This window comes from Lissotriton helveticus, chromosome 4_1 (assembly GCF_964261635.1).
Source record: "Lissotriton helveticus chromosome 4_1, aLisHel1.1, whole genome shotgun sequence".
Classification (NCBI taxonomy): Eukaryota; Metazoa; Chordata; class Amphibia; order Caudata; family Salamandridae; genus Lissotriton; species Lissotriton helveticus.
The window spans coordinates 610881298-610894244 of NC_136063.1; the positions used below are offsets into that span (position 1 = coordinate 610881298).

General features: G+C 41.6%; 1 protein-coding gene across 2 annotated transcripts in view; it reads right to left on the bottom strand.

Annotated features, from left to right (window-relative positions):
• The window catches only part of LOC144827257 (lectin-like), a 125261-nt gene that overhangs the window by 61524 nt on the left and 50790 nt on the right, over positions 1-12947 (bottom strand). For both annotated transcript variants that reach the window (XM_078685640.1, XM_078685639.1), the window contains exons 2-3: positions 8467-8537; positions 2101-2189 (exon numbers count right to left, since the gene is read on the bottom strand). In XM_078685640.1, the coding sequence (XP_078541766.1) occupies positions 2101-2189; positions 8467-8524 (147 nt within the window). In that variant the 5' untranslated portion in view covers positions 8525-8537. The remainder of the gene's footprint in view (positions 1-2100; positions 2190-8466; positions 8538-12947) is intronic.

Below are 12947 nucleotides of genomic sequence, written 5' to 3' on the forward strand. Positions count from 1 at the left end.
TTACAAATGATATGATTGATTGATCGATTCAAGAACTAATCAGGACCTCCCTCTTCCTCTGAGAACGTTTAATTACAAAAGCTAAGTGTGACAAAACAGAGATGAAAATAGTGAAGGTTCTGTTCACACAATGATTTTAAAAATGTGCATGAAATTAAGATATTAGTTGCAGGGGTGAGTACCCACCTCAGATTATACCCAAAACCATTATCAGACCTTAAAGTCTTTAAGTGTTCCCTGTAACACGGTCGAGCCCACCCCGACTTTTAGCAGTCGAGGTGAGCCCTATGATGAAGCATGTCACTATTAGAGTGAGAGAGGGCTATTTAAAGAAAAGGGTCTCTTTCCTTTCCCACCGGTAGTAATGGGTTGGACATATTTAATTTGTTGCTCTTGTGAACTTTGTTCAGGAAAGGATCACCACTATACCCATAGGAACCCCCCACCCAATTTTGATCACTCTTTCGTTGCTTGTAGGTGAGTTGCCCAGGAAAAATAGAAAATGCAAAGATTGCAGAGAGCACTCCAAGATGCTTAACACCTATCCACTGTAAGACATGTGCCTGTCTGTGGATAAGAGCATACGAGATATTGATACCACATTGGTCAAATGGTATACCGGAAATGTGCAATACAATATTCTGCCTTTCTTAGAGTGCAAAAGGAAGAAATGATAATGGAATGCTGAACAATGCAAGCATTCACCCCCAGCCACAAAGATCTGGGTTTAATCCATCGTTCTTTTGCTCACCACACCACCCCAGTTTGGACCCAGCCATATGCAAATCAGTCTTGACCCTGTTCCTTGAACAGTCCAGCCCAAACTGTCAAGCCAGGTCCTCCCTGGAACAGAAACAAGCATCCTGGGACTGGTTTCTGGTCACCACCCCTGATCATCCAGGCTAGCTTTAATCCAGATGAGCAGTGAGCATGGGACCCACATCTTGGCATACCCTTCCCACTTAGGATGATGAATGCAAAAGGAAAAAATGATGGACAGAATGCTGAACAATGCAAGCATTTATCCCCAGTCATAAAGATCTGGGTTTAATCCATAGTTATTTTGCTCACCACGCCACCCCAGTTTGGACCCAGCCATAAGCAAATCAGTCTTGACCCTATTCCTGTATGCTTGTTTCTGGTCCAGGAGAGACCTGGCTTGGCAGTTCGGGCTTGACTATTCCCATAAGGAACAGGGTCAAGACTGATTTCCATATGGCTGGGTCTGAACTGGGGTGGCGAAGTGAAATCAAGAATGATGATGGAATCAACCCAGATCTGTGACTGGGGGCGAGTGTCCGATAAGTTTCAGCACTCCGTCCATAATCTCATGTTCAAGATACTACAGGGTTTACCAGGCAGCTGGTGAAATAGATGCTGCGGAACTGGCATTGCGTGGGTTACAGACCTTAAGTCTCATGGTGCAGGCCTGGCCACTAGATAATGACATGTCTCATACCATAGCAACAAGATATGTGGCTTTTCAACCAGAGGTCACTAGGCCATGGAACATATGGGATGTGTTCAGGTATTATCTTAATACAGAGGTAGGTTCTTGACTTACCATCCCAGAAGCGGATGGCTAAAGGGGTGCAGATTCATGAAGATATTACAAGACATCCCTGAGCCATGGGTTCATAAAGATTAGTGTATCAGTATGGACCCCTACACTACACTACAGAGATGCAAATTTCCAAGTCCAATACTGATGTTAATTGTACCGTTAGTTTATGTGGTACAGTAGCATGCACTGGTTGTTACTCTTAACTCGAAACACAATGAAAAGGATAATTATTAAGAGACAAAATTAGTAATACACATAATTGATTAAGATAGTAAAAGTTTAATCAAGGAAGACACTAGAGGAAAGAAAACATCAGGGGGATCATTTAAAAAGAAGAAATAAGAGATGCATGGATAAATGAGGAAAATTAGGAAACAGATAAGGCAAGAGGGAAGTTTGAAATTTTTTTATTAAAAAAAAGGTAAATTGAAAAAGGAGAAGACCAAGCGAGCATGATAAAGGCAAGAAAACTATTACAACTGTTGCAGAAAGGCTGGGGTGCATTTTTTCCCCGGCCAGAAAAAATTGTGTTTTACCTCTGCTTCCACCCAAGTTTTATGAGTGGGAATATACTTGTAGTAGACAGAGGATCTCATCGACCATCCATCTGGAAAGCTGGCTTGTCCTGTTAGATGAATTGATATGATTCAAAACATGTTTTTCTGTCACAAATTGACTTTCAATTCATTCTAATTGACTTTCAATTCATTCTAAAAAATGCACAATCGTTAGTGTAAAATATGTGCATAAGACTGTTACTTGGATTGAGAGGAGGTACTTTCCTACAATCAAACAACATTTTAGAAAGGAGTTACTATATGTAGTTTACAAGTATCATTCACTGACTGTCGTAGCCTCACTGCACTTGTGGGTTTCTCGGTATGCAGACAGACGTCTGCTCATTGCAGTTCCATAAAGGAGTGGGTTGTGTCACTTTTTCACCAAGGCCATGTGAGTGTGCTCCATCGGTTTGTATTTTAATTACAGTTTGTGGGGTGTGTGTGTGTGTTTGTTTGTGTTTGTGTGTCATTGTCTCCCTCACTCAGTGGACAAGTCAAGTGTTTATTCTTTTCTTAGTACCAGTGTACTCCTTATCCTAGCAATAATGGAACAGACGTACAAAGCCATTTTGCAATTGCAAACCCTGTGTTTCTCAAAGTCGCATTGTTTGCTATTAAACTCATTTTGCAAGTTGGAAAAGTTTTTTTGACTTTCATTACTGGTTTACTGACAGATACCGAATCGTAATTAGGAAGCGGCATGAAAGGGGAATGTTCCCTCCTACTTGTGAATTGGTATTATATGTCAGTAGTTTGATACTGCAATTGCGGTTGTGAACTACTGACCTCAAATATGGTATTAATTGTTTTAAACACTGGAAGGTATCCACTGGGTCCTGGGCTACTGACCTCAAAGATGTTTTTAATTGATTCACACACTGGAAGGTATCCACTGGGACAGCTTAGCCTTTGTGACTGGTGTTGCCAGCCTCTGAGGGAATATGCAATGGTCCAGAGCACCACTCTTTACTGCATCCTCAATAATTTCCCAAACAGGAAGCCGTTTTTGTTTTTTTATAAAAAGCAGTAGTGGTTCCTTTGAGGAACAGAGGCTGCTTTAGAAAGGTTTTCCCATTGGAGAATGCAAACAATAGGATGACAGTCTGCTCTGCACCTTGCATTGCACTAGCCTTGTGTTTGCAGCCAATCACACAGGGATACAAATAGCTATTTCAGTGATGTTGTAATAGTTGTTATATTAGTAGTGTAGGTTATTTCAGCGCTTTAGCCCGTAATGGGCACATAATGAATAAAAAAAGGGGTTTGAAAAGAAATCTGTGATGTTGGCATTCAGGTCTTAAGGGGTTCCTATACTTTTCTTCAACTCTTAAGTCAGAGGCTCTGCCAAGGTGGCAGCCATAGTGAAATTAGAACTAACAGCAGCCTGTGAATGACCAATAACCCCAACCCTATCACACCAGGGGCCTGTTTGGAATAACTTTGGCCAATTCCATTTCTGTGGGAGGCCGACTAGGAGACGTGGATTATGGGCCATTGCTTATATGTGACTGAGCTCAATCAATTAAGGACAGTTTCAATACGTTAGGTGCTGTAAGAGTCCCTTCCTTGTGTTACAGATCAGTTTTGTGGGTCTGGATGTATTTAATAGCTTGTAGTGCGATAAACTGAGCTCTCCTTCATCAGTATGAACTAGTGCATTAACAGAAAGGGGCCTTTATACCTCTAGTCCCATTAAGTGGAATGAGTGTGCCATGATATGGACTAGGAATATTGGGTCTCCCTATGCACCTAAAAAATCTGGGGGCTATAATGAGAGAGTTCTTTGGAAACATACAGAAAATATTGTAACATTCAGTAGAGACCATATAAATGCGGAGAAAGTGCACCGTTTTAATCAGTGATTCAAGCATACATTAAATGTTATTAGAAAATAGGACTTAAAGTATCAAGCAAGTTTCATGATCAAATCCATGGAACAAGGGTTAATCGTACAAAATGACTTACATATACAACACGTATTGTGGTGAGGCAGTGCACAGGTGAGTAGAATGCGTAATTACTATATAATATGATTGCAGTGAGCTGATCGTTGGCCAAATTCAATCATATCCCATAAATACTATTGGCCATATTTATCAAGATTTTACAATGCTCTTGCACCTTGCATGAGGGCGGAAGGGCGATGCAAATCCTAAGTGAGATTTATCTTGCATGGCCATGCATGGCTTGATAAATGTAGAGTTACACAAGGCAGCGCAATTCGCTGTCTTGCCTTGCTCTGCCCCAAGGTGGAGTTCCATGGGTGTGGCGTGGGAATTCCAACTGATGTATGACGGAACATGCATTCCATTACCACGCATTCCTTTACCACATGTCTTTTACCAGGCATATGCCTTCACCATGCAATGTTTTGCCCCACATACCTTTACACACATGCCGTCACAACAAAAATGTAAGTATTTTGCAGGTAAGTGTAAAATCTTTATATAAACCTTGATAGATAGATAGATAGATAGATAGATAGATAGATAGATAGATAGATAGATAGATAGATAGATAGATAGATAGATAGATAGATAGATAGATAGATAGATAGATAGATAGATAGATAGATAGACAGATAGATAGAAAGATAGATTCACTGAAAAAGCGAAGGCCACAGAGACGTTCACTGAAAAAGCGAAGGCCACAGAGACGTTAAAGTTAGGCTCAGGTTTCACTCGCACACAACCAAAGGTTACAGAGGCCTTATACAGAGATGTTATAGTTAGGCTCAGAATTCACTCGTACAGAACCAGTTGCATTTATCAGTTATAGTTAGCTCAGATAACTATAATTCGCGCCCCCCCATTGCACTGCTTATGACCTTACATATTATGTCACTCGTGACACGGTCAGTGACATTACTGATGACATAACTGATAACATTGTGCGGTGACTGTTTTTAAAAGGTTTCTGACTGTTAAATATATATACCAAGGCTTATTGGTGAATCAGAGGGTGTATGAGTGCCTGTATGGATGATTCAGTGGCTGCATCATTGACTGCATAAGTGAGTGATTTGGTGTCTCAGTGACCGTATGGGGGAGTGACTGGTTGTGTGAATGTCTGTATTAATCTGTCAGTTGGTGTCTAAGTGACTGTATGGGTGTTTGAGTGGTATGCGAGTGGCTGTATTGGTGAGTGATTGTTTGTCTGAGTACCTGTATGGTTGTCTGGCTGGGTGGGTGAGGGTGTGTGTGACTGCCAGTATGGGTGAGTGAGTGGGTGAGTTGGTGGCTCTATGTGTTAGTGAGTGTGTGTGTGAGGGGCTGTATGGGTGAGTAAGTATATGAATGGTTGTGTGGGTGAGTGATTGGATGTGTCAGTGGTTTATAGGTGAGTAACTGGATCTGTGAAAGGCAGTATAGGTGAATGATGAGGGAATATGAGTGACTGTATGAGTGAGTAAGGGAATATGAGAGTGGCTGGATGGGTGAGTGTGTGCTTGTGTCAGTGAATGTGTAGGTGAGTGAGCATGTGATAGTATTAGTATTAGTAAGTGATTGGGTATATATGTAACTGTATGGGTGAGTAAGTGGCCGTGGGATTGACTGTAGGGGGAGTGAGTAGGTGTGTGAGGAGATCTATAGGTGCTTGACTCAGTGTGGGAGTGGCTGTATTGGTGTATGTGTGGATATGTCAGTGACTGTATTAGTGAGTGAGTGGGTGTATAAGTGACTGTATAGGTGAGTGAGTGGATGTGTGTAGATCTATGAATCGGTGAGTGGGTGTACAAGGACAGGTATGGGTCTGCGAATGGGTTTGTGAATGGTCAGGTGGAAGTGGGTGTATGAAAGGGTCTATTGGGTGTGACTGGATGCATTAGTAATTTTCTGGATGATGTAATCAGTGTCGTCATTTGAGATGTCATCAGTGATGTAATTAGAGATGTCATCAGTGATGCCACCAGTGATGTCACTGACCATGTCATGAGTGATGTATCATGTGAGGTCATAAGCAGTGTTTTAGTTAACTGAGCTAACTATAACTGCTGAATGTAACTTTTTTTTCTATAGAAACCTGAGCCTAACTATCTATGTAACCTTTGTTTTTTCAGAGAATCTGTAATGTCCTTGTAACCTTTTTTTTTTTTCATGAGTTTCTATGTTTTTTTTAAATAGCAGTTGCGTTTGCAGAGTGGTGGAGAAAGGCGACTGAGCCTCCGACCAGCTCTCAGGAAATCCCCTGTGGTGGACTTACAGGGGGTACTAGGAGAGCTTCTTGACCCCAAGGTCCCTCAGGAGTAAAGTGGACTTCATCCAACAAACCAGTAGCACGTCAGCAGGGGCGTTTGCAGAGAGGTGGAGGAAAAGGGCATCACCCCGAAGACCTCTTAGCGACCCCACTGTGTAGGACTTACTGAAGGTAGCAGATGGGGAAGTTGGCCTCCAAGGGCATGCTTGTGAGCCATGGGTGTTCAATGGTGTTGCGTGTTACTAGGAAATGTAATCCTGGAAATGCATCAAAACTGTACACCTCCCTAGGGCAGATGGAACAAGGAGAAATATATTTATTTCTCCTTGTTTTTTTTCTTTCCTTGTGTGCTGCATTCTGCTTCCATTTTGTGTAGGAATGTACCCCTATCAGCACAAAAACAATCCTGCCAACAACGCATACACCCTTGCACCATGGGGCAAGGGTGCCTGCTTTGGAGATACGCATCAAATTGTGCACCAGCTGAAAGGACAGGAATACCCTGTATCTCGTAAATACGGTGCATTCCTGCCCCTTTGATTTGGTATAGGGAAGCGCAGCAAAAAGCCTTGCGGCACTGCCCTGCACCAAATCATACTACATGAGGACCGTAGTTGGTGTATACCAAAACAATGGTAAACTTACACTACAGTGTACATTTACCTGTGTGACTCAGGGCTGGCATATTGTGTTCATCTGAAGACATGCAGGCAAACATATGAACAACAAGCAACACCCTGACACATGAAAGTATGAAGCCGCAGATTGGAAGATTCAAACTGATTAATGTCTGTTTTTCTGCTTCCAAGATTACGTAGCACTAGAAATGCTCCAAGTGCACATGCCTTGATGAAGCTTAAAGTCTAACTTGCCACTTGGAGCGAAACATATGCGAATCTGTATCAAGCTCACAGTCCTACCTCTACTCCAGTTAAAGTGGTCAGCTGCTTTTTCAGTGCAGAGACAGACAGACAACTTCAATATTATCCTATATTAAAAGTCTTACATGGTAAAGTTATGTGTATGCCAAAAAAACTGAGAAATGTCGAGACTTATTAGTTTTATTTGTAAATATATCTCTAATAAAGCTAAACATCTTAGTTTTAAGCAAACCGTGCTGTTGTACTGACATTCTTCGTAGGCATGTCAGTCCTTCACAGAGTGCCTATAGTAACTCCTGCAGCTTGTGATGCTCTAGAGCTACCTTGATGGTAATTCAATTTTTATCTAAACCAAGTTTCTCTTTTCCTCTTCCTACCTCCTATTCATGAAGGGCCATATGTATCAAGCTAATTAGCATTCGCAAAGGCCTAAATTCTGTGAATTTCGACTTTTGCGAATGCTAATTAGATAAATGGTATGTATCAAACATGCTTGATGCAAAATAAGGAATTGCAAAATTTGCTATTCCTTATTTTGCGATTGCACTTAAGGAATCGCAAATTTTGCGATTCCTTAAATGCAATGTATCAAACAAAAAATATTCAAAAATTGACATTAAGGATTCGCAAATTACCACCAACTTCTAGTTGGTGGTAAGTTGCGAATTCTTTTCAAAAAGCTTTTTTACAAAAAAACAAAGGTGCCATATGACGCCCATACATGCCCTTAGGGCATGTATGTGCGCCATATGCCCCCAAATGTCTTTTTGAGGGGTGCAGCAGGGTGTTCTTGAGACACCCCTGCACCCTTGAAAAAATTCCTAATTTGCGATTAGCAAATTGCTAATCGCAAATTGCACTTTCATTCCTATAGGCCTCCTGGCCCATGGAAATGAATGGGTAATTTGCGATTAGCAATTTGCTAATCGCAAATTAGGAATGCTAAGGAATCGCTATTGAAAAGCGATTTTGTACATACATACCGTTTTGCGAATTCCAAATAGCGATTCCTTAAAATTCGCTATTTGGAATTCGCTAAACGGAAGTATGATAGATATGACCCGAAGTCCTTAGGACTCTCTCAATAAGGTTTTTATGGTGTCTTTGTACCTTACGTCCGGTCCTCCTCATCCCTTAACACATTCGTTTGTATTGTGTGCAATAGGGCATTCGATTCAAAGAATACCTTGTACTACATACAGATGTTATTACATCTTAAAAAGTAATGAAAATGCTGCTGTGTTAATAATAAATAAAACCTTACCTGCGCTGTATGAGAACATCGCACAGAGGAGAATTAATTTGCTAACAACTTCCTGCATGTTTGTTTAGCTTCTGAAAAGAGAAGCAACAAAGAGGTAAGATACATAATTTACTTACTGTCCGCATCTTATATACAAAATAGTACTCATTGGTGTAGATGCTAAAACACTGGAAATGTTAAATGCCAGGAAACTATTGTAGATGTAAACTGGCTCACAATTCCATATTGCGCAGGTTTTAATGTTGATATTTCTCAATGTGGGTGTGTAACAAAACGTGTCCAGGGAGGGGAGCATTATATGTTAGCTGGAAGACCAGCTTTTGGGTGGAGTCACAGACTTGGTAGCAGGCGAGAAGGAGAACACTGAGTACATTTTGAAGGGGGGGGGGGTAATAGAGGAGGTGTGGGAGGGGTAGGAAACAAAGTGAAGTAAAATACAAACCAACCAGCACAAAGAAAGATTTACTGGGGCAGGGTCAGCCTTGAGGATGCTAAATGTCTTGTGACAGGGGAAAATGGGGAATATAATACTTGCATCAAAATGACAGGAAATATAAAATGGAAGATGGAAAGGGCCTTTGATTTGCCTCATAATAACAGTTTACGTTTAATATGACAGAGCTCTTTGCCCATCCACAGCCATTCCCTCGGGAAACAATGTCAACAGATAATAATAACAGGTGCTTCTGCAATCACCAATACATTGCTTTGACAGTACACATTAGAGAAGACTGCCACCACACTAGTTTAAAGAGAAACATTGCAAATACATTTCCAAGGTAAAATGTTTATACCATCTCTAATGTAGTTGCAAAATATGAAAACGTTTTCTAAACAAATGATATGTCAGCAAATCAAAAAATAAAAGCACTCCATACACAGTTTCCAAAATTCTTAAGGGGATTTTTTCTTATCTCATCTCCAGATGAGGTCTGATTCTTGAGGAGGCCCCAGAGTAAGAGATTACATGGGTCTTGGATGGATTTGAAAAAGAGGGCCACCATACGATTTTCTCATGGGCTTTGGGAAAGAGGCCTGCAGCTGTGTATCTAAAATGAGGGGTGACTCAAACTGCAAAGTTGACAAATGGCAGGATGTCAGTGATCAATGTACATTCTGCCCAACACTAGGTCAGTATATGTCAGTATTCCTCTTTGCAGAATACCAAATATAGAACATTAATGGGCAACAATTATACTGGTTTATTTGAAATTCAATCACTTTGCCTATGCTGGCAACACCACAGAAATGATGTGAAATGATCCATGAGAGGGGAGTTTTCAGCAAATGGTTAAAAGATTAAGGGCCAGATGCACGATGGATTTTTGCATGTGCAAATGGGTTTTAGACTCGTTTGCTAATGCAAAAATCTGTGGCCCATGTATTAACCCTATTTAGTGATTCACTAATTAAATAGCGTCTCGCAAAATAGGGTTAGCAACTCGCTATTAGGAAAGGGCTTTCCGATGGTGTCCCTTCCTACCCTTATGTAAGAATGTTTTGCAACCACAATTGCGGTGGCAAAAAACTCACAGTTTACCGCATTCTTCAAGAGAGTGGTAAACCATTTGTAAATGGGAAGGAGTCCTCAGGGGACGCCTTGCCCTTTGTGAATGGATGCACAAACATTTTTTCAGGGCAGGCAGTGGTCCCATCGACCACTACCTGCCCTTAAAAAAGCATTTGCAATGCAATTGGTCTCGCTTTGGGACCTTATATGTATTTAGCTATGCAGCACATTAGCCTGAATGCTGAAACATCTACTGTTCTTTAACGTGGAGGGAAAGTAAGCACCAAACTGCGTGACATGCCAGGTATGGGAACACATGGATAGAAATATTGCCTTTCAACTGGAAATGGTATAGTCCAAAGCTCTGTTTTTAATATAAAATCAGGGCCTTCGGTGGTCATGTCACTGAAAATACAAGATTTGAAAAAAATATTATTGTCTACGGGTGCTCGTGGAAGAAAATTTCTACGGACAGGAATCTAGAGAACGTTAAAGTGATTCTGGTATTTTGCTGACCTCTGCTGCTCGTTTTCAATAGAGACAGTTAAACAAAGAGAGTTGAACAGAAATAAAAGTCTCTACGCGGAAGCAGAGAAGTCCAAGGGCTGATTTCCAGATCCCACAAAGTACATATACATATAAGTATATAATAAGTATATACTAAAGTATATACACGAGGTCTTGAATACTCGACTTAAAAATGAAACAAAAACGTTTCATTTTTTTTTAAAAGATACATCCCGTTTTCCTTTAAGGAAAACGAGCTGCATTTCAACAAATAAAACTGCTTTATTTAAAAGCAGTCCCAGACATGGAGATCTGCTGACCCCACCAGGCCACAATCCCTGGGAGTGCCCCCATTCCCAATGGTGTCGCAAATTGCGGCAGCCTCATTAATCTGCATGAGGCATGCAATTTGCGACCGAACTATAATAAATTCTAGATGATAGCTGGAAACATTATTTTCCACGACTCTCCTCTAGAAAATCATTTTTAACTAAAGGAGTGGCCCTCCTGAATAAAATATTTCCCGGCACCACTACCTTTATTTTAACTCACTTACCCATGTCTACCCTTTAGTCCTGGCCCCACACTCGCACTTCATCCATACGGCTGTTAGAAAAAGATCTCCGCCAAAGAGCCCCTCTATGAGGTGTTGCCCGTTGGGTATTGCACCGCCGACCCAACGAGGAGCAGGCCCAAATGATGAAGCATGACACCTGAAAGGGTGTGTGAGGGCATTAAATCCAACAAAATGGATTCCCAGGGTTACCTCCCGGTCACCCTGCCGTAATCATTTGCATCACAGACTGTAACATTTCCCTTCCTTCTTTGGGAACAGTACGGCAATTCTTTGTTAAAACGTATCATTTGGGCACGTCGTGACTGGACCTTCTACTCCCTTTGAGTAGTAATAGCCCAACTCTCCTCCTCTTTGATACCCATGCAATTTGCGACCCCAATGAGAATCGCAAACAGTGTCTCAGACACTGTTTTACCTTGGCAATTGTGATTCGCAAATTACGACTCCCACTTTGGCGCAATATGCGAGTCTCAATAGCCAATGGTCGTACATCTGGCCCTCTTGGCCTTATTTAAAGTTTGGCAACTGAGTCACTCCCTCACAAGAGTGTTTCTTACTGCAAAGGCCATAGGATATAAAGCACTTGTAATGAGGTGGCAAGATATCCGTCACGTTTGTGATAGAGTGACCCATGTGCCACCCTCTAAATTACGTCCTTATTCTGATAGCCCTTCTCTTTCTTCGACAGCCATTGCAGCTTCTGTGACACAACACTCACAGGTCACCATCAAGCATTGTATTGTTTTCGTTCCCCTCTTTTCTACAAAGCTCCAGATACTGTCAATGAACATGCATACTTCCCATTGCTAATCTCTCACCCTCTCAGTGCTATGTTTTCTCTATTGTTGAGAACGCTTTAGCCCGCCTCACTCAACCTCAGATCTCTGTACAGATCCTGCCAAGGTCCCTGTCCTCTCACTGATCTCCATGAGGCTCACTTGGACTCTGCAGCTAAGGGGGTCTTGGTGGGAGTCCAGTATCCTTCTCTTCGACTCCCTCTAATTACGGTGGCACTTCTTCCTTGATACAGAAGGCGTGGGTCTGTAACAACAAGGCACTTTTGTTAACAAAAATTGCCTTTATGCGTGTTTATGGTTATTCTGCTTTCTACACACAGGTTAAATATGGAGGTTTAAAGGGTGAAAGGGTAAGTAATGAGGAATGGCACCGGGACATGATGTGTAACAAATCAGTAATGCGGTACTCTGTTTATTTTATTGCACGAGCACACCATCACCCCACTTCCCTTCTCACCTCTGAAATCTTTTGTCTCTTGCGCCTCTGATTATAACCCCAACATGTTGGTGATTTGCAGTGTCAGATTAGACCCGTGTCGTAAACCTGCAAACGCTCTTTTTGCTAACATATTCACTACAGTTGGGCATACATCAATTTCAAGATCTAGCTTCGTGATTCACAAAGTGTGGTAACGTAAATGAAGCCCTGCTTCCCTGCACCGACCGCCAGAAGCGCAATAAATAAACAGTCACTCTGGTAATAAACAGTCACTCTGGTAATGAATGGCAGTTCCGTGGAACACAGAAGGAAAGAGGACTGAAGGCTCGTCATCCTGACAGGTCTTTGACAGCTGGGGTTTGCTTTGGGTGTTGTTTTTCACGCTGTCTGCTGGTCGTGTCTGCGGGGATTGTAAGGCCGCACCCGAATAATTATGGACTGAGGACAAGTGCTGATGGTGCTCCCTTTTTAAAAGCAAAGAGTGATGTGACAGCGGGGCTGTAAAAAGCAAAGTAGATAAAAGTGTTGTACAAGGAGCACTAATATCGATTATATGAGTTTAAATAAGTGAAGGTGAATTCAGGCGAGGGAAACGAGTTTAACCAGAAAATCAACTGCAAAAAAACAGCTCTGCCACTCCTGCACAATTCT